The sequence below is a fragment of the Carcharodon carcharias genome, chromosome 12 (genome assembly GCF_017639515.1).
Source record: "Carcharodon carcharias isolate sCarCar2 chromosome 12, sCarCar2.pri, whole genome shotgun sequence".
NCBI classification, from domain to species: Eukaryota; Metazoa; Chordata; class Chondrichthyes; order Lamniformes; family Lamnidae; genus Carcharodon; species Carcharodon carcharias.
This window is the reverse complement of record NC_054478.1, coordinates 58,175,681-58,200,394: the sequence shown is the minus strand read 5'-3', so window position 1 is coordinate 58,200,394 and position 24,714 is coordinate 58,175,681. Positions and strand designations below refer to the sequence as shown.

General features: G+C 45.3%; 1 protein-coding gene across 4 annotated transcripts in view; it reads left to right on the top strand.

The window, feature by feature from the left end:
- LOC121285312 (dehydrogenase/reductase SDR family member 9-like) overlaps window positions 1-20,301 on the top strand; it is a 66,087-nt gene extending 45,786 nt beyond the window's left edge. Inside the window, exons 4-5 of one of the 4 annotated variants that reach the window (XM_041201767.1) lie at window positions 4,461-4,546; window positions 18,612-20,301. In XM_041201767.1, coding sequence (XP_041057701.1) covers window positions 4,461-4,546; window positions 18,612-18,829 — 304 coding nt within the window. In that variant the 3' untranslated portion in view covers window positions 18,830-20,301. Of the gene's footprint in view, window positions 1-4,382; window positions 4,547-18,608 lie in introns of all 4 variants that reach the window. The other 3 variants (XM_041201766.1, XM_041201765.1, XM_041201764.1) reach the window with 3 other exon arrangements.
- Window positions 20,302-24,714: the final 4,413 nt, after the last annotated feature.

Below are 24,714 nucleotides of genomic sequence, written 5' to 3'. Positions count from 1 at the left end.
CCCAGCATGCTGTGCACAGGATGTTGTCATAACATCATGTGCATTGGTCCTGGGGGTTTCTGGTATCACACTGGGCCGCAGATTGCACACTGTCAGGGAGGACAGCTACAGCCTTTAGATTGGGAAATGGTATTGTGGGGGCATTCAAGGGTGTCAGAAAGGAAGGGTGGTATTTATGTCAGACTGTGCAAGTATCCTCAAGATGTTGAGGGGTGAGGTCCACATGAGGCATAGGCATATCGACCTCATCATGTTCCAGGGGTAACAAACAGATATCCAGCTCAATCATGATGGGATCAAGGAATACAGGTGGAGGATCGAGAGATTCTTGGAGGGATGGAAACCTGATTATTTAGCCCCTCCAAGACGATGGGAGGGGTTTCTACGTTCACATAGGGAGGGTCCAAGCTGGTCTGGTAGTAACCTCAGAACCACCATCTTCCAACCTGGGGCGATGGTGCAGTACAAAATTAAAATGAGGAGCTGCTCTGCTGGTGAGGACTCTGAGGGCCAACTGGAGGGCAAGTACTTGCATGGGATGGGTGGGAGGGCGATTAAATGGGCACCCAACTGAGCTCTGCATTCCTAAATGAGGAGAGATGCACAGCTGAGACATGTTAGGAACCCTCCAATGACAATGCAGGGAACCAGGAAAACGAAGCTATGATGTGCTTTCATGCAAGATTAATCCTGCACAGTGGTACTAATCGACCTCCTTGTCTTAAGCCCCTGTTCATAGCGTAGAGATGCCCCAGAGTGGTAACACACTCCAGAACAATTGGACGACTGGACAAGCTTCAGATGCGTGTTACAATCATGAAGCTGGCAGCTTTAGAGAAGAGAAGCCTCAGGCCCCCATCAAATAATCTGGGTTCCTGACTAAACGTTTTCTCTCATGTGTATTCCAAGGAGTGTGGTAGTAGAGTGCAGTGAATGAGGACCCAAGCAACTGGGCTGAAAGCAGCATATTGAAGCACCTGTCCAAAGCAATGTTATAGCAGTTGGTCATGTATAGTAGGGTGGGGAGGGGGGACATGCAGGGGAGGAGAATCTTGAAACATACCCTGTGCTGGCCTGGATTCTTTGGGCGATTAGTTTTCGACACTGGAACAGATCCCTTGAATCCACATTCACCAGTGAGTCATTGACAGAAATAGGACGTTTGCCGGCTGATGCTGGCTCATGTCTGTTTTTCATTGATGCTGCAGAGAGGAGACCATTAGGAATATGGAGCCTAGATTTATTGCTGCCTGCGTCATTGCATATAGGCAGGAGAGAAGGAGAAGCTTGCAACGGAGTCACCAGGCTCACCAAAGGGAGGTGCTAAACCCTCAAGACCAAGGGGCAGCAGGGCCCACTCCAGACACAGAGGATGAGGTTCACAGAGACATTGTGCGTAGGTGCCATGCAAGAACGAAGGTCAACAGAACTCAGGTGTCATCTGCAGATGAGTGAGAGACAGTGTCGCCAATGCCTCCACATGTCCAGAGACTTGGTGACTCAGATTTTCCACATTCTCCAGGAATTGGCATCACAGGGACTTCGAGGACATCCATTGCCACTAGCTGTGAAAGTAACTGCTGCCGTGAACTTCTACACAAGTGGCTCTTTCCAGGGCTCCACTGGGGACCTCTGTAGGATCTCTCAAGCACCCACTTACAAATGCTTACATGAGGTGGCAGACATCCTTTTTTCCAAGGCCCACAATTACGCCAACTTTGACAGAGAGCAAGCAAGCCAGGACACCAGAGCACTGGGTTTTGCAGCGATTTCTGGATTCCTGCAAGTGCAGGGTGCCATCGACAGCACTCATGTGGCTATAAAAGCTCCTTGGCAACAGGCACTCCAATGCATAGACAAATAAGGTTACCAATTGCTCAATGTACAGCTGCTCTGAGATCATAAGAAATTTATCATGTAGATTTGCGCCAGATATCCAGGAAGTGCCCACGACTCATACATCTTGAGTAGATCATAGATCCCGGACATCTTCAAGGGACCACACATGGTCCAGGGTTGGCCCCTCAATGGCAAGGGCTACCTGCAAAGGACGTGGCTGATGATGCCCATGCAGTGGCCACAGAAACCTGCAGACAGAAGGGCCAACAATGCTCCTGCCACTACCTGAGCCATTGGTGGAGCAGACCATAGGCATCTGAAAGATATGATTCCGATGCCTGGACAGATCTGATGGAGCACTCCAGTACACTCCCCCGAGGGTCTTACGGATCATTGTGGCTCTCTGTGCGCTGTACAACCAACCTGGCACTGCAAAGTCGGAAAGACTTGCCAGATGCTGACATGGAATAACTATATGTCTTCTCTGATGAGGAGGACATCAAAGGGAATAAGGAGGAAGTTCGAGGAAGCCGAGATGCAGGAGAAGAGGCCATTGCACATGCCAGACGAGACAGGCATGTGTGTGAGTCCCTCACAGCCACCATATTCCATAAAGAGGACGACAAGTTGTAGTGAGTACCCCCTTGGACAAGTGCCCTCCATCATGGGCCCACATGAACACCAGCTTTGCTATTTCTCTCAATTCACCCATGCACTTCAATATGGGAGTCAATAGTTACACACCAGGCTCACATTGTCCTGATCTTTTGAAGAGTGATGAAGTCTTGGGAGCATGTGTCCATGCTGAGATGAGGTGCTAACTGGAGAAGGGAGTCCTAGCATCAGATATCAGAAGGTACTTCAAACATCTCTCCTGCATCCGAGTCGCAATGGGAGCCAGGAGCTGTTCCACTATCCTCAATGGGCTTGTAGCTCTATGACTTCAATCTGACAAAGTTCCTCACAGAGATTCATCTCCAACAATAGGACAACGCATTCTGTCTAACCTCGATGGTGAAACTGATAGGTGACACTTGAGTCAAGGCAACCGAGGACATTTGCAGGCATGCATCTAATCAGAGATGACTCAATCCTCTGTGTCGTCTTCTGCTCGATCACATTAACATCCGGCACTCAGTTAGGGATGTTGGCCTGCTTTTATCCTCACCTTACTGTACATGTGGACCACCTGAGGATGACAACGTTCAACCACTTGTGTGCCATACATTAAAATGCCTCCTCGCTAAGATGCACATTGTGCCCTCTTGGCCAGCCCTAGACCTTGCGAATTCCAAAATGCTCAAGGTGACAAGTTATTGCCAATAAAGAGCAGACTTCAGCTTCAGTACATCCTCGCTCCTATCCCATTGCTCCCCTCAACATTGTCTAAAGCACTTTCAGAGCATGCTCAAAGGTTCTGTTGCCCACCAAAGATCACCATTTGCAATTAGCATCACACGTCTTGATGAGTGCTCAGGTGATGGCTCACACAGCATTGCGTCCCAGTATTGTGTTGAGAGCCTTGTGGCTGCAATACAGGCAATTAAAGGTTGAGAAACAACCAAGGTTGTAGGTTCGAACATCAGGGCTGAGAGAGGCAGAACTTCGGCACCTTGAGGTGGCAAAGTGCTGCCACCTATTGGTGAGCTTAGCAGATGTACTCTAGGAAAGTTGGAAACGATTGGTAGACAGGAGTGCACACAAGCTCTGAGTATGGGCTCATAGCATGAAAACTCTGCCAGATGACAGAGAACACATGGCATTGCACAATATATGACCCTCCTTCATGTGTAAACACATCTTTTCTTTTGCACTACAACTTCACCTTTCAAGAATGCAGGTGAGATAGGAGAATACCTCTGCTTCAATCTTACACACCCAAGAATAAACATGAAATGACCCCCCAAAGAATGTGAATGAGGTGCCTTCCCGTGACTGAATTAAAAAAAACGATTTTGGGATTTCAGTAAATCATTGCAAATGATAACTAAGTGGATGCTGCAGACACTAACCATTACTCTTTTATTAGCAAGACACTTGAAAAAGTTGTTCATGATAAAAGCACACAAAAGCATAATGCACCTGTATTATGTTCCTTTTCCTGCTATTTTAACCTATGTAGTTTAATTTCTAGGCTCAGATCAGGATTTACATGGATAGTTAAGTGAAATTAAAATGTACGCTTAATTCCCCCTCTTTTGTTTCCCTTGAAGAATACTGTAGTATGAATCCATAGGTACTGCAGCATGATCATCCAGTCTTTGTTGATAAGTTATCCTGAACCTGTTAGTTCTATATGCTTTGGGATCAACAAAAGCAGCAGATGTGATGCCACATAATTACATATCTCACTGTTCCTTGTGCTGTCTTTGAAGTAAGATCAAACTCCCACCTTTGTTCATAGCAGTGAGTGAGGAAAAGTTATTTTACAAGAAATGTATTAATGACTAAAAAAAATCTATTTTCTATGTTGGAAAAGTTCTACAACATAACCAACTAGTTATTTCTGTCTCATCTCTTTGCAAAATCTGTTCTTTACTCAGGCGTGATATGAAGCACTTTGGAATTAAAGTTTCTTGTATCGAACCTGGAATTTTTGTAACCAAATTGACTGATTGCAGCTTACAGCATCATGAAAAGCAAGACATCTGGAGCCACCTCCCGCCCGATGTGAAAAAACAATATGGAGAAGATTATTTAATACAATGTAAGAAATATATAACACTTTTAACTTTTATAAGGAACTTTCAGCCGGATGAATTACACTGTGAATATGAGCAAACATTTTAATATTTCTATTTTAATGATAGCCTACTTAAAATAAATAATTGAATGCTTCTGTTAAAATAGTGAATAAAGGAGTATGCACCAATTTTTGGGCAGAGTAATACCAATATAAATAGTCATTTGGTAATACAGCAATTTTTTCAGCATTTTTTTTCAGCAATACTTCACATCAATATCTTGGTGTTTGCCACAAAACTAAGCTATTGCACATTTGTCTGAAATGCCTACAGCCATACTTTATAAACATAGGTCCTGAATTGATTAACCTTAGTTCATTACGAAGAAAAGTTTTATAGATTTCTCTGACTGTTAAAGGAAGTTTGGTTACTGTTAACTTAAAAGCAGCAATCAATTTCAGTCTCATTTCGTACTTAAATGATAAGCTTAAAAAGTTATAATTTGTTGCAGTACAATATTGTATAATCATGCCATGAATCTCTCACAACATGTATAAATATTGCATTTCCTTAGGCCATACAACAAACAATTAAATTATTGTATATTAGAGCTCTGTGTAAAAGTTAGTTTGGGTGGGGCCCCACTCCTGGACTGTTCAAGGAAAGCTGAAAGTTTTGAACCATGTATTTTAGCTCATGTAAATCAAGTAGAACAGGAATTTGCAGTTTTTAATGGGAGTATTGTATATATATAGTAGGCCAGCAAGATCTGCATAAAGGGAATATACAGATTAACATTCCAGGCGTAACCCCTTCATCAGAACTGGAAAGTAAGTGAACCCTTTCATGTAACTGAGTAAAATGAAGTGAGCAGGGGAAGGGGGAAGATGAGTCATAACTGGTGGTATGCCCAAACAAATCTTGGAGGAACTGGAATGACATGAAACTGGTGGAGATCATCTCAGTGAAGCAATTAGAAGACATCAGGTGGAATCGTCCCAGATTTACACTAAGTGCAGTACTGGGTGGGGAAAAGGACATTGTACCCGCTGGCCGCAATGGCGAGTTTTCACGCTGTATCATCCCGTTCCTGCCTCTTTAATTATGCATTCCTGGGAAACATGCCAGGTCGCTGGTGGGGTGTCCTCTGATTTGCCTGTCCTGCCGTCACCTCAGGCTTTCAGTAAATCGGGAGCCATATTTAAAGGCCGCCCCTGCACAGAGCTAGCACTCTTCAAGGCATAGAAAGCTGCTACAAACTGATGGCTGCCAAAGGGAGGAAAAGTGCTGCCCCCAGATTTAGCGACACCTCCCTGAAATGCCTACTGGACACAGTGGAGGCCCACAGCAATATCCTTTATCCCTGCTGTGGGTGTAGGCCAACAAACAAGGTCATCAATCCAGCATGGGAGGCGGTGGCAGCAGTGGTCAGCCCCAATGGCCAGAAAAAGAGGGCAGCAACCAAGTGCAGGAAAAGGATGAATGATCTCATCCTTGCTGCCAGGGTAAGTCACTCTTCTCATCACTCTCAACTCACACATTCACAAACCCATCACACATCCACAGGGATCTCACACCTCAAGGGACATCATCATTAACTCTCACACACATCCTCACATCTCAATCAGGTTCATATCCTCTGGAGCTCGTGTCCTCATCCCATCCATGGCTCTGCTCACCACACAAAAATTCCACGCAGTGTCATGCATCCTGCCCACACTCTCTCCATCTGTTTTTATGCAGGAGAAGCTGGCTCACAACAGAAAGGCGTGGTCCCAAACCCCGGGTGGAGTGGTCCACATTAGGCCCCTCACTCACTTTGAGGAAGGTGCCATCACACTGACTGGTGAGGACATGGACTATGCCTGAGGCGATGGAGAAGTCATCGGCCACTACCCTCGTGAGGGTCCTTCACCACATCATCCCTCTCTCAACACAACTGTGAATGCTCTCTCTCCTGCTTTTGACTCTGCTGCCATGCACTAATTACCTCTACTTTGGTTCACCAAGTGACCAAAACTCTCAACCAACCAGTCCCTCAGCTCCATCCAGGTCCTCACCTCCAGCCAGGAGTACACCTCCTCCTTTGAAGATCTGGAAATAAGCAGCCTGGAAAACCTGTCACAGCGCTTACCCACACCCTCCACTAGCGCAGAGACACACACCTCGGTGGGACCTAGATCTAGAGCAAGTTCACAATCTGGTGGTCATCGCACTTGTCACAGCAGGAGGAAGCAGGTTCAGCCGAGATCCCCGGCACTTGGAGGACAGCTGGGGAAGAGGCACCTGTGAGGTCCGAGTCAGGTGACGAGCCTCTGGATTCGGCTTTCCAACTCATCGTGGGAAGTCAGTGGATGGTGGGGGAGCTTCTCACAGAGCTATTGAACCCTCAACAGAGTGGCACTCAAGTCAGAGGAGTGCCTGCTTTCTGATGGAGTGATGCCCAAATGATCGTGTATGGAGGCCTCCATGGGAAGGATTTCAGACGCCATGGAGATCCTGGTCCAGCAGAACATAGAGATGCGCACAGACCTGCCCTCCATCGTGGTAGCTATGGGTGAGTTCCTGCAGTGGCAACACAAGGGAAACAGGGCACATCAATGTCTTCCCAAGTGCTCCTTCCCCTCAAGGAGTCAGGCTGGGGCCCTCAGGCACCCAAAGGGAGGAGGACCAGCAGCTGGACACCCCGGGTCATCCACTCAGGAATCTCAGCGGCTGTTCTCTTCCTCTGAGCCTCCCTCAACCTCATCCTTTGTCATCGCAGAGGGAGCAGCTGGCCCACAGAAGGACAGCCAAAGCAAGCCAGGGGCCTCAAGACCTCGAACCTCCAGAGGACCCATGCCAAAGTCATCGGAGGCAACAGGGCCAACTGTTGCATAGACTGTCTCCATCCCTGTTGCAGATGTCAGGGCAGCACCTAAAAGAAGTGGTATGCCTAGAAAAGTTAAGAATTTCTGATCATAGCTGGTTGCACGGGTGAACATATTTTGTCACTTTATAATCTGACAATAGATGGGAAGAAAATGGTGTAGTGGTAATGTTGCTGGGCTAGTAATCCAAAGGCCCAGGCTAATGCTCTGAGGATATGGGTTCAAATCCCACAGTGGTAGCTGGTGGAATTTGAATTCCATTAATAAATCTGGAGTGTAAAGCTAGGCACAGTGACCATGAAACTACCATTGATTGTCGTAAAAATCCATCTGGTTCACTCATGTCCTTTTAGAAAAGAAATCTGTCATCCTTACTTGGTCTGGCCTACATGTGACTCCAGATCTACAGTAATGTGGTTGATTCTTAACTGTCCTCTGAAATGGCTTAGCAAACCATTCTGTTTAAGGGCAATTCTGGATGGGAAACAAATGCTGGCCTTCCCAGTGACACCCGCATCCCATGGAAGAATAAAGAAAAAATATATATTCACTTTCACTGAATAATGTGTAATTGTGTAATCAGCTTCATTTACAGGCTTCGCAAACCCTCCCCCTGCATTCCCCATCTGCCCTCTGCCCCGACTAGCAGCTCAGCAGCACATGGCTGGACCACGAGTGATTCTGGGGGGAGCAGTGTGTGTGTGGCAGAGCCTTTCGGAGCCTCAGGCAAGCACTCTCCCACACAAGCAGAGCCTTCCTCCATCACACTTATCTCACTGTCCTGAGCATTTTGAATGCTGCCTGCTGGGTTCTCTTTCAGTTGTCTATCTGAGCTGACCTGCATCTCCGCCCACTCACTGATTACACTCCCATGCAGCACATGTGCCTGCCCGACGTGAGGCTCCTTTCACTTTCGATTTTAAAAGTATGGTGGTTGTTAAGTATGTCTTCAGCCCTCTGGTCCTTTCCCCTCCCCCAGTCAACCATGTCCTTTCCCCGATCGCTGTTGACTACCCTGGCATCGCCTCCCACCTCCCTACCTTCAACTACCAGCCAGAACTCTTTTCTTTCCGGGATGCCCAGGTGAACGCGCACATTCCCTATCTTCCCAAGAATTCCACCCCATTCACGTTGACCTCCCCGACCTCCTCCTTTCCACTCCCAGTGTCCATGCCTGCCTCTGTGTCCTCAGCAACCACCCTCGCTGTCCCTTCTACTGCTACCATCACCCCCTCACCCTCCCACTCTCCCTGCTCCTTCTGCCCTCTCTCATTCTCACCATTCCCTCCCAGCATGCCCACCCTAATTTCACTCCCCAGGAGGCAGTATTGTCTCTACAAACCCCTCCCTTGCACACTCACCTGGACATCCCACCCCCCTTAGCCCTTCCTCCACCCTTATTCTTTCCTCCCCCTGAACTCCTTCCCCCTCTTCAAACTCCTTCCTTCCCCCCAGACTCCTTCCCTGCTTCAAACTCCTTCGTCCCCTGAAAGCCCTCCCCTCCTCCAAACTCCTTTCCTTCCGCCTTCCTCCCCCTTGCACCTACCTCCATAGTTGCTGCTTTTTCCCCCATTACACTCTCCACCCACCGTACTGCCTCCCCGCTCCCAACCCCACCCCACCCATGACAGCATCACTTCCCCACTCCCAACCTCACTCCCCCAACACCATCGCTTCCCCACTCCCAATCTCTCTACCCCGACACAAGACAAGACTAGAGGTTATAAAAAGAATAAAAGAATAAAACTAAAAGCTCTATATCTGAATGCATGAAGCGTTCAAAACAAAACAGATGAACTGAGAGTGCACATAGAAATAAATAAGTACGATTTGATAACCATTACAGAAACATAGCTGCAGGAGGACATGGCTTGAGACCTGAAAATCAAAGAGTATGGGGCATTTAGGAAGGTCAGGAAGTGAGGGAAAGGTGGAGGGATGGTCCTATTAGTCAATGATGGTACTCGCACAATTAACGGGATGACCTAAGTTCAGGAAACCAGGATGTGGAGACAGTTGGGTTGAGTTGAGAAATGTTAAAGACAAGAAGTCACTTGTGGAAGTTGTGTACAGGCCCCCTATTAGTAACCACATAGTAGAATGGAGCATAAAGGAAGAAATAAAGGGAGCTTGTCAGAAAGGCACAGTGATAATCATGGGAGATTTTAATCTACATATAGACTGGAAAAGTCAGATGGGCAAAGGTAGCCTAGATGAGGAGTTCATAGAATATTTCTGGGATAGTTTCTCAGAACAGCATGTTCTGGAGCCAACCAGAAAGCAGGCTATACCGGACCTGGTATTGTGCAATGAGATAGGATTAATTAATGATCTCAAGAGTGAAAGCGCTCCTACGTAGGAGCGACCATAATATGCTTGAATTTTACATTTAGTTTGAGGGAGAGAGGAGTGGGTATAAGCCTATGGGTGGAATCATCTCAGATTTGCACTGAGTGCAGTAGCGGGCGGGTAAAACAACATTTACCTGCCGGCTATGATGGCAGGTTTTCACACCGTATCCTCTCAAACCCGTCACAATATTTCTGCATTCATGGGAAACATGCTGTTTCCATGGTGGGTGGGGGAGCCCGCTGCTTCATCACATCAGCCGCCATATTTAAAGTTCAACCCCGCACACATATCTCAGTGCTTCCAGCCCATGACTGCTGCAGGGAAGATGTCCATGAAAGGCAAAAGACTGCGGATCCCAGGTTCAGCGACATACCACTGGAATGCTTTTTGGTTGCCATGGAGGTCCACTGAGATGTCCTCTATCCCAGCTCTGGCTGCAGGATGGGCAGTGGCAAGACCAACCAGGCATGCGAGGTGACGGCAGCGGTGGTCAGCGCCAATGATCTTCAAAAGAGGACAGCCACCCAGTGCCGCAAGAGGATGAATGATCTCCTCCATTCCACCAGGGTAAGTCACTCTTCTCATCACTCTCAACTCAGACACTCACAAACCCATCACACATCCATAGGACCCTCACTCACTGCCAAGACATCACCATTCACTCTCTCACTCTCAACGACATTGTCCTCATCCCATCCATGGGACCACTCACCACCCACACATGCCAGGCACACTTAACATCTGTCTTGGCAGGCGTCCTGCTTACACTTTCTCCTCTATTCATGCAGGACAAGCTGCCACACAACAAGAGGGAGAGGCCACAGACCGGTGGAGGAATGCCTGAAATCAAGGTCCTCACGGACTTTGAAAACAGAGCCATCCAGCCGGCGACAATATGGACCAGTCCTGTGCTGACAGTGAGGTCAGCTCTACCAAGTGAGGATCCAGCAGTGCCACATCCATCAGACAACCATGCTGTGAGTGGTGTCCTGTTTCACAGGTCATTGCCATGCACTAATTATCTCCCCTTGCTTCTGCAGGCACATCTGCCAAACAGCCAGGGCTTCCAATCAAGCTCCGAAGAAACCTCTGAAGAGGAATCTGGAGGCACCCTCCTTGAAGTCCCGAAACAGCGCTCACCCACACCCTCCACCAGTACAGAGACACACATCTCGGTGGGACCTAACTTTAGAATAGCCTCGGGACGAAAAATCTGGTGAGCACATCGCACTGTCTGATCCACAGCAGGCGGCGGCAGGGATTTCCCAGGTATCTGGCACTCAGAGGACAGCTGGAGGCCAGAAATTTTCTGAGTCCGGGTCAGGGGATTAGCCTCTAGATTCGGTCATGTCACAGTTGCTGGAGCTGCAAAGGCAAGCTTGGGAACATCAAGAAGGGATGGCCGCTGCACTCCTTAGGTTGCAAGGCACAATGAAGAAGTCCGTCCACCTACGCTCTGAGGTGATAGCGTCGGCATGCCAACGCACTGAGGTCAACACTGGTAGGATGGCAGCCGCCATAGAGACCTTGATCCAGGATGTCGCTCCTGCACTGCTGCATGGGCTCAACTCCATCGCTCATGCCATAGTTGACCTCCAACAGTGTGTAAGCAAGAGGCATGCCAGGTAGTTCAATCTCACTCCAGCCACCCCTTCTCCTCAAGGATTCAGCCTGGGGCCCTCAGGCACCCATAGGGAGGAGAATCAGCAGGTGCACACCCCAGGGCCATCCATCCAGGTGACTCTGAGAGTGCCCGGCCCATCTGAATCCCCTTTTTGTGTGACTTCAGCAGCTCCAGCTTCACAGGCTGAGGAGGGTGACACTGCTACAAAGCAGGACCCCAAAAGCAAGCTAGGGCCCTCCAAGTCTCGGCCCTCCAGAGGACGCCTGCCAAGGTGTCAGACAGGGCGTTACAGTCAGCAGGTTACCTTCACCTCCACTGTGGAAGTGCAGGAAGCAGCAAAATGTAACGGCAGGGTTAGGAAAGTTAAGAAGAATTATGTACACAGCCTGGGCATGGGTGTTAATCACTTGTACATACTGTTCACAATTGTCAATAAACTCTCAAGATGTCTCCCTGCTCCTTGTTCTGTTGAGCAGTGTTCTTGTGACTCAGATGTGAATCCTTTCTACACAAGATAAAGGCAGATGCCACAGTCCACGGCCTCTTCCCCGTGCTCTGTGCAGCCTTCAGACCAAAGTGATGGTCCGGCTTCACACTCCCTGGAAACATTACCGATGCCTGCACCTCAGCGGTGCTGGTCATTACTGCCAGAATGTAGTGGGCAGACACCATACAGTTCTCTCATTCTCTGTGTGTGCTCTCAGCAGCTTTGAGGTGGGGCTGGCCCCCATCTCTTCAGCATCTGTGACCACTGACATTGTGCACCCGAGGGGCTCAGGTGCTGAAGGTGGACAGAGGATCAGATGCTTCTAAAGTTTCATGGCTGCATCTCTGACCCTGATCACAGAGCACAAGTGAGCTGTCCTCAGCCAGACAGGAGTCAAATATTCTCAGAGGCTATATGAAGATCTATGGAGTGTCCTCACTGCATGTCGTCATCATCCTCCTGAATCAAGCAACTATTAAGGCCTCCACTGCGTCTCCATGACAGGAGCATTCTCTCAAAGGGTATTTAAGCTGCCATAAGCCAAAGTGGAGTCAAATGTTCACAGATGCAATGTGAGGATCTATGCGGTCAGCTCACTGCATGTCGCCATCACCCACCACAAATCTAGCTGCAATGATGGCCTCCCGAGCATGCCTGCCTTGTCTAGCCAATGCAAGGGTCTCATCTCCGTCATCATCGCCTTCGAGAACCACCTCATCCTCATCCCTTCAGCGCCCTCCTCATCAGAGGAGACCTCCAGCTCCTCCTCAGCCAGCTTGTTTCCCCGTTGTAGCGCCAGGTTGTAAAGGGCGCAGCGGATGATGACGATGTGTGAAACCTTCTGTGTACTGTATTACAGGGCTCCACCAGACCGGTCCAGGCACCCGAACCTCATCTTCAGCATCCTGATGGCCTGCTCCACCAAGTTGTGAGTTGCAGCATGAGCTTCATTATACCGTCGCTCTGCTGCAGGCTGAGGCTGCTGCACGGGTGTCATCAGCCATGGGCTCTGCGGGTAGCCCTTGTCCCCGAGGAGCCAACCCTGCAGCTTCTGTGGACCCTGGAAGACTCCAGGGATCTATGACCAACTGCGGATGTAGGAGTCATGCACTCTCCCTGGAAACCGTGCATACACCTGCAGGATGTGTTTGTGGTGGTCGCACACCAGCTGCACATTCAGCGAGTGGGCCCCCTTGCGGTTGATATTGTTTACCGTGTGTTGTGATGGAGATCTGAGCGCCACATGAATGCAGTCGATTACACCCTGCACCCATGGGAAACCTGAGATCTGGGTGAATCCAATCACTTTTGCATCCTGGCTGTTCTGCTCCTGGGCAAAATGCACAAAGTTGTGTGCCCTCACAAAGCTGGCATCTGTGACATCATCGATGCATTTGTAGGTGGAGGCTTGTAAGATCCCACAGAGCCCTGAAAGCAGCCACTGGCACAGAAATTGAGCACCGCGGTCACTTTCACAGTCACTAGCAGTAGCTGGCAGATGTGACCAACCAGTTCCATAGACATGCGCAGTCTTTGGCGACACTGGTTCTTGGTCATCTGCAGGAATGAAAAGCAGCATCTATAGACCCTGGGCGTCACATGGCGCCGATCAGCGGCGGCTTGCTGTGGCTCTTCTTCCTGAGGTTGCTGCTCCTATCTCTGCGCAGCCAGGAGCCTCAGTCACTCTCTCCTCTGTTGTCTTCGCTCTCTGTGGTTACTAGAAAGGTTAAAGATTGTATCAAACTTAAAGAAAAAGTGTATAATTGTGCAAAGATAGGTGGAAGGTCAGAAGATTGGACAGAATATAAGGAACGCCAAAGCAAGACTAAAATATTAATAAAGATGTATAAATTAAAGTACAAGAGAAAGCTAGCCAGAAATATAAAAACAGCTAGTAAGAGTTTCTATAAATATTTAAAAAAGAAATGAGTTAACAAAGTGAGCACTGGTCCTATAGAAAGTGAGTCTATAGAATTGATAATGGAAAACAAGGAAATGGCAGATGAATTGAAAAGGTATTTTGCATCAGTCTTCACTATAGAGGATATAAGTAACATCCCAGTGGCCACTATAAATCAGGAAATGGAAGGGAGGGAAGAACTCAGGAAAATTACAATCACAGGGAAGTGGTAGTGAGTAAATTGTTGGAGCTGCAGGCTGACAAATGTTCGGGTCCTGATGGACTTCATCCTAGAGTCTTAAAAGAAGTGGCTAATGAGATAGTTGATGCATTGGTTTTAATTTTCTGAAACTTCCTAGATTGGGAAAAGGTCCCATTAGATTGGAAGATAGCAAATTTAATTCCATTATTCAAAAAGGGAGGGAGACAGAAAGTGGGAAACTACAAGCCAGTTAGCTTAACATCTGTCAGAGGGAAAATGTTAGAAGCTATTATTAAAGAAGCTATAGCAGGACACTTAGATTAATTCAAGGTAATCAATCAGAGTCAACTTGATTTTGTGAATGGGAAATCATGTCTACCCAACTTATTGGAGTTCCTTGAGGAAGTAATATGTGCTGTGGATAAAGGAGAACAGGTGGATGTACTGTACTTAGATTTCCAGAAGGCATTTGATAAATTGCCATATCAAAGGTTATTGAGGAAAATAAAAGCTCATGGTATAGGGGGTAACATTATGGCATGAATAGAAGATTGGTTGGCTAACAGGAAGCAGAGACTAGGCATAAATGGGTCTTTTTCAGGTTGGCAAGATGTAATGAGTGGGGTGCCACAGGGATCAGGGCTGGGACCTCAACTGTTTATAATTTATTTAAATGACTTGGATGAAGGGATGGGTGCGATGGTTGCCAAATTTGCTGATAACACAGATAGGTAGGAAAGTAATTTGTGAAGAGGACATAAAGAGGCTACAAAAATATATAGATACATTAAGTGAGTGGGCAAAGATCAGGAAGATGTGAAATTGTCCATTTGGCAGGAAGAATAAAAGAGAAACATATTATGTAAATGGTGAGAGATTGCAGAGCTCTGAAATGTAGAGGGACCTGGGTGTCCCAATGCATGAATGACAAAAGGCTAGCATGCAGGTACAGCAAGTAATTAGGAAAGCTGATAGAATGCTATCATTTATTGCCATGGGAATTGAATACAAAAGTAGGGAAGTTATGCTTCAGTTATACAGAGCACTAGTGAGACCACATCTGGAATACTGTGTACAGTATTGTTCACCTTATTTAAGGAAAGATGTAACTGCATTGGAAGCAGTTCAGAGAAGGTTTACCAGACTAATACCTGGAATGGGCAGGTTGTCTAATGAGGAAAGGTTGGACAGGCTAGGCTTGTATCCGCTAGAGTTTAGAAGAGTAAGAGGTGACTTGGATTGAAACATATAAGACTCTGAGGGGACTTGACAGGGTGGATGTGGAGAGGATGTTTCATCTTGTAGGAGAATCTAGAACTAGGCCATCAGAAGAACAAATGACACTAAAAGTAGCTAAGCAGACCAGCATAATTGAACTGTTTTTACATTTTTGCATTCCTGCTGCCAGTTTCTATGTAGCCAGCTATAAGTCAAGCATAAAACTGACTGGTTCACCAAGGTCAGCTGCAGTAAAGACTTAGTGTTGACAATTCTAGTTGAACGCTTTCTTGGAAGTCTCATCACCAATGTCCCCTCTCTTTTTTTGGATGTGCATGGCCCATTTATTTATCTTCGTCTGCTTACTGCATTGTTTCCTCTACAGTGGGGTGACCAAACACAAATTTGGTGACTGTTTTGTTAAACGCTTTACTTCTTTTTTCAGGTGTGATCTTGAGCTTTCTGCCTGGGCTTGCCACTTCTACGTCCCTTTCCATTTCCAATCTGAGCTCCCAGTTTCACACTGTTCCAAATAAGCTCAACACAAGTGTCATGGAAAATACCTCATCTTTTCCTGAGCACCCTGAAGCCCTCTGGCATAAGCATGGATTTTAGCAGCTTCAAATCTTAGCTTTTTTTCACATATGGGCTAGGGTCCAGTACAGCCCAGGTGGGAGGCAGATTGACATTGCAGGTTTGAGGAGTTCTGATTGAACACAATTCTAGCAAGGGGTTTGCCCCTGTGCTGTTGGCTTGTCTTTTTTATTTTGGCTATTGGTAAGCCCAATGGAGGTTTTCATACTTTAGTTGATTTCATTGCTTTATTTAGCTATTTCCATTCTTGCATTCCGTGGATACATTGGTGGTCATCTTCCGAGATTCTATAGACCTGGAACAGTTCCTACAGATTGGAGGGTATGTAATGTAACCCCACAATTTAAAAAGGGAGGTAGAGAGAAAACAGGGAATTATAGACCAGTCAGCCTGTCGTTGGTAGTGGGGAAAATCCTGGAGTCCATTACAAAAGATTTAATAGCTGAGCACATGGAAAACAGTGGCAGAATCGGACAGAGTCAGCATGGATTTGTGAAAGGGAAATCATGCTTGACAAATCTACTGGAATTTTTAGAGAATGTAACTGGTAGAGTTGATAAGGGGGAGCCAGTAGACGTGGTTTATTTCGACTTTCAGAAGGCTTTCGACATAAGAAATTAGTGTGTAAAATTAAAGCGCATGGGATTGGGGGTAGTGTATTGAGATGGATAGGAAATTGGCTGGCAGACAGGAAATGAAGAGTAGGAATAAACGGATCTTTTTCTGAACGGCTGGCAGTGACTAGTGGGGTACCACAGGGATCGATGCTGGGACCCCAATTATTCACAATATATATTAATGATTTAGATGAGGGAACTAAATGTAATATCTCCAAATTTGCAGAAGGCACAAAGCTGGGTGGGAGGGTGAGCTGTGAGAAGGATGCAGAGATGCTTCAGTGTGATTTGGACAAACTGAGTGAGTGGGCAAATGCATGGCAGATGCAGTATAATGTGGATAAATGTGAGGTTATCCACTTTGGTAGCAAAAATAGGAAGGTAGATTATTATCTGAATGGCTATAAATTGAGAGAGGGGAATGTGCAACGAGACCTGGGTGTCTTTGTACACCAGTCACTGAAGGTAAGCATGCCGATGCAGCAGGCGGTAAAGAAGGCAAATGGTATGTTGGCCTTCAGAGCGAAAGGACTCAAGTACAGGAGCAGGGATGTCTTGCTGCAATTATACAGGGCCTTAGTGAGACCACACCTGGAATGTTGTGTGCAGTTTTGGTCTCCTTATCTGAGGAAGGATGTTCTTGCTATAGAGGGAATGCAGCAAAGGTTTACCAGACTGATTCCTGGGATGGCGGGACTGACATATGAGGAGAGATTGAGTCAGTTAGGATTATAGTTGCTGGAGTTCAGAAGAATGAGGGGGGATCTCATAGAAAACTATAAAATTCTAACAGAACTAGGCAGGGTAGATGCAGGAAGGATGTTCCCGATGGTGGGGGAGTCCAGAACCAGGGGTCACAGTCTGAGGATACGGGTAGACCATTTAGGATTGAGATGAGGAGAAATTTCTTCACCCAGAGAGTGGTGAGCCTTTGGAATTCACTACCACAGAAATTGGTTGAGGCCAAAACATTGTATGTTTTCAAGAAGGGGTTAGATATAGCTCTTGGGGGTGAAAGGGACCAAAGGATATGGGGAGAGAACAGGAGCAGGCTATTCAGTTGGATGATCAGCCATGATCATAATGAATGGCAGACCAGGCTCGAAGGGCCGAATGGCCTACTCCTATTCCTATTTTCTATGTTTCTATTATTTAAAAGTTTGTAATAGACCAGCTGAATTTTTCAGTTCAGCAGTTTTAACACCAATGTTCTTTTTTAAAAAAAAAAGGATTTTTTGGGCATTGTATCATTTATCTCTTCTCTCTCACCCCCACCCCCAACCCCCTCAACACAATAATCCTGTATCCTGTTGCCTGCTCCTTCCATGGCCTTTTATTGTCAGCTTAATTTTCACTAAACTTCCAGTTTTGTTGTGTTGCAAGTCCACTCTAGAAATGTTAACATGTCCTTTCTCTTTCAGAGGCGTACAGGACCTCCTGTACGTTTGCAGCATTTTCTATTTTTACATCAGGGGCAGACATTTTCCTTCGTCAGGCGGTGCGCACCCCACCCGAATGGGAGCAAAACAGTGTGCGATTACATCGGGCGAGCGCCCTGACGTCATTGTGCACTCTCGTGACATTCCGCTTGGCGGGCGTGCCCAAGAGGCAGCTGCGCACCCACAACAATTAGATGCCAATTAAGGCCCTTAATCAATTAATTAAACCAAATTTTTCGCTGCCCATCCAACCATTCGATTGACAGGTGGGCAAATAGGACATGCGGCCTTTGGCATTTTTTGCCAAACATCAATCCACGGGTGGGATGAGGTTTCAACCAATGATTAAAAAATAAAATAAAATTTTAAAACTCATTTTTAACATTTCCCTGCTCATGTGATAGAGTCACGTGAGGGGACATGTTTTCATTATTTTTACATTTTTCATTTGTAATGTTAAAATCTTCAGCTCCCTGAGGCAGCCCTGTGCCTTCAGGGACCTTTGACCGAGCCCACCCCCGGGCACACGCAAACTTCAGTGATCGCGCTCCTCCCTCCCCCACCCTGGCAGCGCTGAGGCTCTGAGCGGGCCTTTCATGCTGAAATCACGTTTGGGGCACGATTGCGGGCAGCGGTCAGTTTCACGGCCCTTCGCAGGCACGCCCACCGCGCCCTCCCGACGAGGTAAAAATCCTGTCCCAGGTTTCCAGCATTTACAGCTGCCTTTTATTTGTGCTTTATTACAATCTACCTCTCTAACATTTCTCTTGGGCCATCCTCAGCAGACACCAGACAGGAGAAATTAGTGAAAAAGTTGTCAAGTACAGACCTTTCCCAGGTGGTGTGGTGTATGGAGCACGCCCTGACAGCAAAGTATCCTCGCACCCGGTACAGTGCAGGCTTTGATGCAAAGCTGCTGTGGATTCCCATGACTTACTTGCCAACATTTGCAACAGACTACCTCTTGGCTCAGGATATAGTAATAGATTCAAATGCTGTATAAAAGACTCTCACTCCATCTTCTGCATGAACATCACTTCAATGGAAGCACTAAGACTGGCAAGTAAATGTAAAAAGAACAGAAGAAACTTCACACATTTTGCAACATCTTGCTGCAATAAAGGAAGTGTTGGTTATATCAGTGCTGTCAAATGTTTGGACTCCATGTAGGAATGAGGAAGGAGTTTGTTGCAGGAAAAAATGAAGTACGTCTCCATGTAAGTAAAAGTACTGGATGGCTTAACATTTGTATTTTGTAATGAAGAGGTGGGTAAGAATGTTTTGCCCAAATTTCCAAGCAATTTCCTAAATGCAAAAAGATTGTTTCTTTAATAGAAGTTGAAAGCCGATATCAGAAGAATAAAATAGTTTTAAAATGGAAATATAAACTGAAACAGTATGTGAATTTTCAACTTCCAATCATGGCAGGAATCAAAGGCAAAAACTTTTTCTTTTTCTTTTCCATATTAAATAGAAATTTTCCCAACTTCCCAATTTTCTCCAGTTGGTGACTCCTGCAGCTCCACTTGAACTGTGCAAATGTGCTGCTACTACACAACAATTTAATGTCAATATGTTGCATCTTGGATAGTATTGGTGAACCAAGTGTATGGTTTTGATGGTTGTGTAAACATCACATGCTAGAATTAAACTTGTACCAAATTTAATGCTTGTGCATAGCAAGTTGAAGTTGTTAAAGCCAAAGCCGTCCTTCTTATCTTCTGCATCTGGTTTTATCTGATGCACATCCTTTCAGCAACCTCATTATTCTGTTCAACTCTTATGTTGTGTATTTTACTCGCATCCAGTCCACCAATAATACTGCACTCGTCCACCCCCAGGGGAATTGCCCCCGATTCCCATATCTCTTACCTCAACATTGCTGAAATGTTCATTCACACCCTCAGCTAGTGAGAATCACTTCTTCAGTAGTTTCCTCACTGCTTTGTCTAGCTGCATTAGCTTTGCTTAATATAGAGCTCTTCAATAATGTTCTCTTTCTGCCTTAGCCCCTCATATCCATCATTCCTGTACCTGCAAAACTCTAATGAGTAAAATTCAGCTCAGACCTGGGCTTAAAACCCATGTTGCAGATCGAACAGCCATTATAGAAACCATCTGATTTTCATTTGTCTAAGCCCACAATGATCACCAATGTCCTACATTTTGCTTTTCATTCTTAATGCAGTGTAAGATTTATATTTAATTCAACAATTCATTATAACCTTTTACTTAAAAGGCTGATTAATGAAAACTTCAAGAATCATTTAGACTTATAAAGTTACAAATGCAAACATTTTGGGATCCTGGTTAGAATGTGTGCTTAACTTTCCAAAATTAAGTTAACAATCAATTCTAGTTCTTACTGTTCTGAAATTGGCAGTGTTTGATTTTGTATTCCCATTCATGGATGCAATCATTTTTGAGATTATGTTTGGAATCTTACGATATGTTAAATAAAAAATAACCATATTATACTGAGTAATTATTTCTTAGTTAGAAACATACTATGTGGTACCACCTAATGCTTGTTTTTTTGGTAAGGGATGGTGCCATCCATGTGATAGTATTTGCATGGAAAACCAAATGTTGCATCCACTGTTGACTCAAAACCAATGATTGTACACACCACCAGAGTCATTTATATCATTAGGTTACTGTTATATAAAAAAATTATATCTGTGGAAACTGAGCACTGTAGAGAATTAAAACCCTTTCTTCATGAAATCATACATGCCTGTTAAAATCTAGCTTGAACTGTAACACTGGAAATACCCTCTCCGCCAATTGAAAAGATTCTAAGTGAAATCAATGTGGACTGTCTCAATTGATTGGGGTTCACACTTTTCATTGCAGGTCCAACAACACAGCTGTAAAGCTCACATTGTTTAACATAAGTTGAATTAAAATGGTAACCTTGTTCAGCGATTGGGGAATGCAAACATTCATGCTGAGTCAGTGAAGGGCTGCTTTCTGAGGTCATGGTTAAGGCACACTATTGGTGCAGAGTACAAAGGCTTTTACAGAATATCTGATTTGACCTACATCTAATCTAAGTCTTATCCAGGCCTTGCTTACGCAAAAGCAGATGTAAGTAAACCAGCACCTTTCCACATATCATAAGTAGAGAGACTGGACTCCACAACATCAATGAAAAAAGCTAAAAGATTTATTGTGCCTTGCTGCCTCACCCTCCCCTGTGACAATTTCCAACAAAGCGCTCCCAGCCGTTCTACCAGAATGTATAAATAAACTAAATGATTCATTGCCCTGATGTGAGTACATCAAATATACCAGTTATGGGGGGTGGTGGTAATGTCACTGGACTAGTAATCCAGAGGCCCAGGCTAATGCTTTGGGGGCATAGGATTCAAATCCCACCACGGCAGCTGGTGGAATTTAAATTCATTCAATAAATCTGGAATTCAGAACTTGTCTCAGTGATGGTGATTCAAAACTATCATTGATTGTTGAAAAAACCCACTTTGTTCACTAATGCCCTTTAAGGAAGGAAATCTGCCATCCTTACCTGGTTTAGCCTACATATGACTCCAGATCCACAACAATATGGTTGAATCTTAACTGCTGTCTGAAATGGTCCAGCAAGGCATTCAGTTCAAGGGCAATTAGGTGTGGGCATCAAATATTGGTCTTGCCAGTGACACCCACATTCCATGAAAGAATAAAGGGAAAAAAAGTTGTTATCAAAGTCATTCTCATTAAGAGCAGAGATTGGGAAGTCCAAGTCCTGACAGGCTTTGGAGTTTCCACACCTGTGCAGACTGGTCACGGGCTGTACATGTGCAGTTGTTCATTTTTAAATTCTTTGGGTTAAGAATTGGCCCAGCGCCTGTGCAAAAATAAAGCGGCATGAAAACCTGGTCATGTGACCAGGAGCAGCGCATCATTGAAGACAAGGCTCCCAGGCAGGGGGCAGGGAGAGGTCCCAAAAGGAAGTCCCAGGTAAGGGACAGAGACAGGGGTCAGTGACTGGTCCCAGTTAAATTAAGGAAAAAGAGTGGAGCGGAGAAACAGGCTCCAAACAGGAAGAGGGCTGCGGTTAGCAGACTTTAAGTGAAGACCGCTCAGGAGTGGCCCCAGCATTTGGAGAGGGCTCAGGAGAATCCCTGGCAATTGAAGAGGGCTCAGAAGAAGCCCTGAAGATCCAAGATGGAAGCAGAAGCTGGGTGACTCCATGATGCGGGCCTTTGAGGACAAGGTAAACCTTTAGAACAGTAGTATTCTGCTCGGTGAGGCCAAAGAAATGAAGTTGTGCTTGTGAGTTGGTGCTTGAATGCAGATTCAGGAATCCAATGGAACGGAATCTCTGGAGACTAGGCTGAAACATTGTAAGGTAGGCCGTCATTTATGCCATCCGAGTTGGAGGAGCTTTTGGTGGGAATTCCGAGGCGAGATCTTTGAAGGTTGAGACTGGCATCCCTCATGAGAGTTTCAGTTGGATTGACTGACATATGGGTGGGTTGCTGAGAAATCCATGGACTCTGTCTTGGTCGCATCTGCCATTTAGTGTGCCATGTGGTGTGTTCAACTGCAGTTTGCCTGTTAATTCACATGTACCTCATATTAATCCTGAATGTTAGAGTATAAGATAGATATTGTTTAATCTTTCTGACCTTATTTAGTAAAGTTAATTTTTGTTTGTTCAAAACCTGTGGAACCTTATTGCTTTATTCTCTTACTAAGTGTCTTGAATCTCAAACTTTGCCTACTTTAAACAAAATGTTATTGGTCCTTAACCAAATCTTACCAAAAACCTGGGTGTCTGGTCAAGGATCATAGCACAATTTGCTGGTTTCTAAATAAGTTGCCTCATTCTAACTGTATTTTTAAAGTTGCCTTGTTGTTCTTCTCTTTATTTTGTGTATTCCTATAAAGAAGCCTCCTGTTTCCAGTCACAGCACAAAAGGAGGCTATTTGGCTCGTTGTGTCTGTGCTGGTTTTCTGCAAGAGCAATTCAGCTAGTGCCACTTGCTGCCTTTTCCCCATAGCCCTGTAAATTTTCCTCTTCAGATAATGGTCCAATTTTCTTTTGAAAGCCATGATTGAATTTTCCTCCATCACACTCAGACAGGGTATTCCAGATCCTAACAATTTGTTGCATAATAAAATTTTTTCTCATGTCACCACTGCTTCTATTACTAATCACATTAAATCAGTCTCCTCTGGTTCTTGATCTTTCCACCAATGGGAACAGTTTCTCTCTATTTTCTCTGTCCTGGCTCCTCATGATTCTGAATACCTCTATTAAATCTACTCTCAACCTTCTCCAAGGAGAACAACCACAGCCTCTCCATTCTATTTATTTAATTGAAGCTCCTCATCCCTGGAACAATTTGTGTGAATCTTTACCGCACCTTTTCTAATGCTTTCACATCCTTCCTAAAGTGTGATGCCCAGAACTGAATACTCCAGTTGAGGAAAAACCTATGTTTTATACATGTTTATTATATGTTTCTTGTTTTTATACTCTATATATGCCCAGGTCCTTCTGCTCCTGCAGCCCCTTTAGAATTGTACCCTTTATTTTTTCATTGCCTCTCCTCATTCTTTCTACCACTTTACTTCATACTTCTCTGCATTAAATTTCATCTACCACTTATCCTTTTGAAGTTTAACACTATCCTCCTCACAGTTCACAACATTTTCAAGTTGCAAGCCATCCACAGTATGTAATTCTAATGAAGGCTCTCCATCAGGAACCATTGGCCTGGGTTTTGTGGTAGTAATTATGTTGAAACAGTCTGTGTTTGACATCATAGCTCCTCTGAAGCTAATAGCAACACCTAGGCCAGAAATTTCCCTCCGTTGTGGGGGTTGTGCTGGGGCAGGCGCAAACCCGATCAGCACCCTCGATCAGGGCCGCACCGCCATTTTACGTGGCGCGGAGGGAATTCCCTGAGTGGTTCCCTGCACATACTTTTGCGCAAGCACGCGAAAGAGTGCAGAGATCTCTCTGGAGCACCTCTGTGCCTCAGGGAGATTTGTTTCAGTCTTAAACTTTAAAATAAAGGATTTTTAAACTTTTAAAATATGTCCCCTCATGTGACACTATCACATGAGCCGGGACATGTCAAAGAATAAATGTAGAAATTTTTATTAGATTTTAAAACAGTTCCTGTGGATGAGGTTTCATGAAAAATGTGAAGGCCGCCTGGGCTCTTCGCCTGCCTGCCAACCTTAAGGTTGGACAGGCAGCTCATTTAATTAAGTTAATTAGTTTTTAACAGGCCTTACTAGGCCTTTGGCAGTTCGGCAGGTGCACAGCTGACTCGGTTGCGTGCCCGCCAAGCTGACAATCTAAGTGACATGCGGTGATGTCGGGATGCATGCCTCAGGTCACCCTGCGTCACTTTACACATCAGCGAGTGGGCTCGCCGACGGGAAAATGCCCCTAGAATCTGCACATGCACAGTTAAACATAGAAATCCACAAATGTTGTACAGTGATTCTATGCTTCTTCAGAAGGCCTGATGTTGAGTTCCCCTTGCCTCTACTGCAAACAATTAGAGACCATTAAACTGATGTGAACTTTCACTTCACTATTTGCCTGCTGTAAAAATCCTTGAAAAAATTACACCTTGTTGAATGAGGCGTAACTGGATTATTAATGATGTGTTAAATTCATAATTACTGATAAGTAGCCTAACTGACACTGAAAGATTTTTAAAATATTTGTTGAAAGTCACATCCTTCCATTATAATAAGAAATTATGCGTATTTTAAGTTTTTAAAGCTTGTGTCTGATATTTTAACTTCTTTCTTAATGCCATGTGTATGCCCCGACCTTTAATTCTGCTACCTGTAAACTTTAAATTAAAATTGAAGTGGTTTTTACTTCCTGGTGTGCTGACATGGGAATACCTCAAT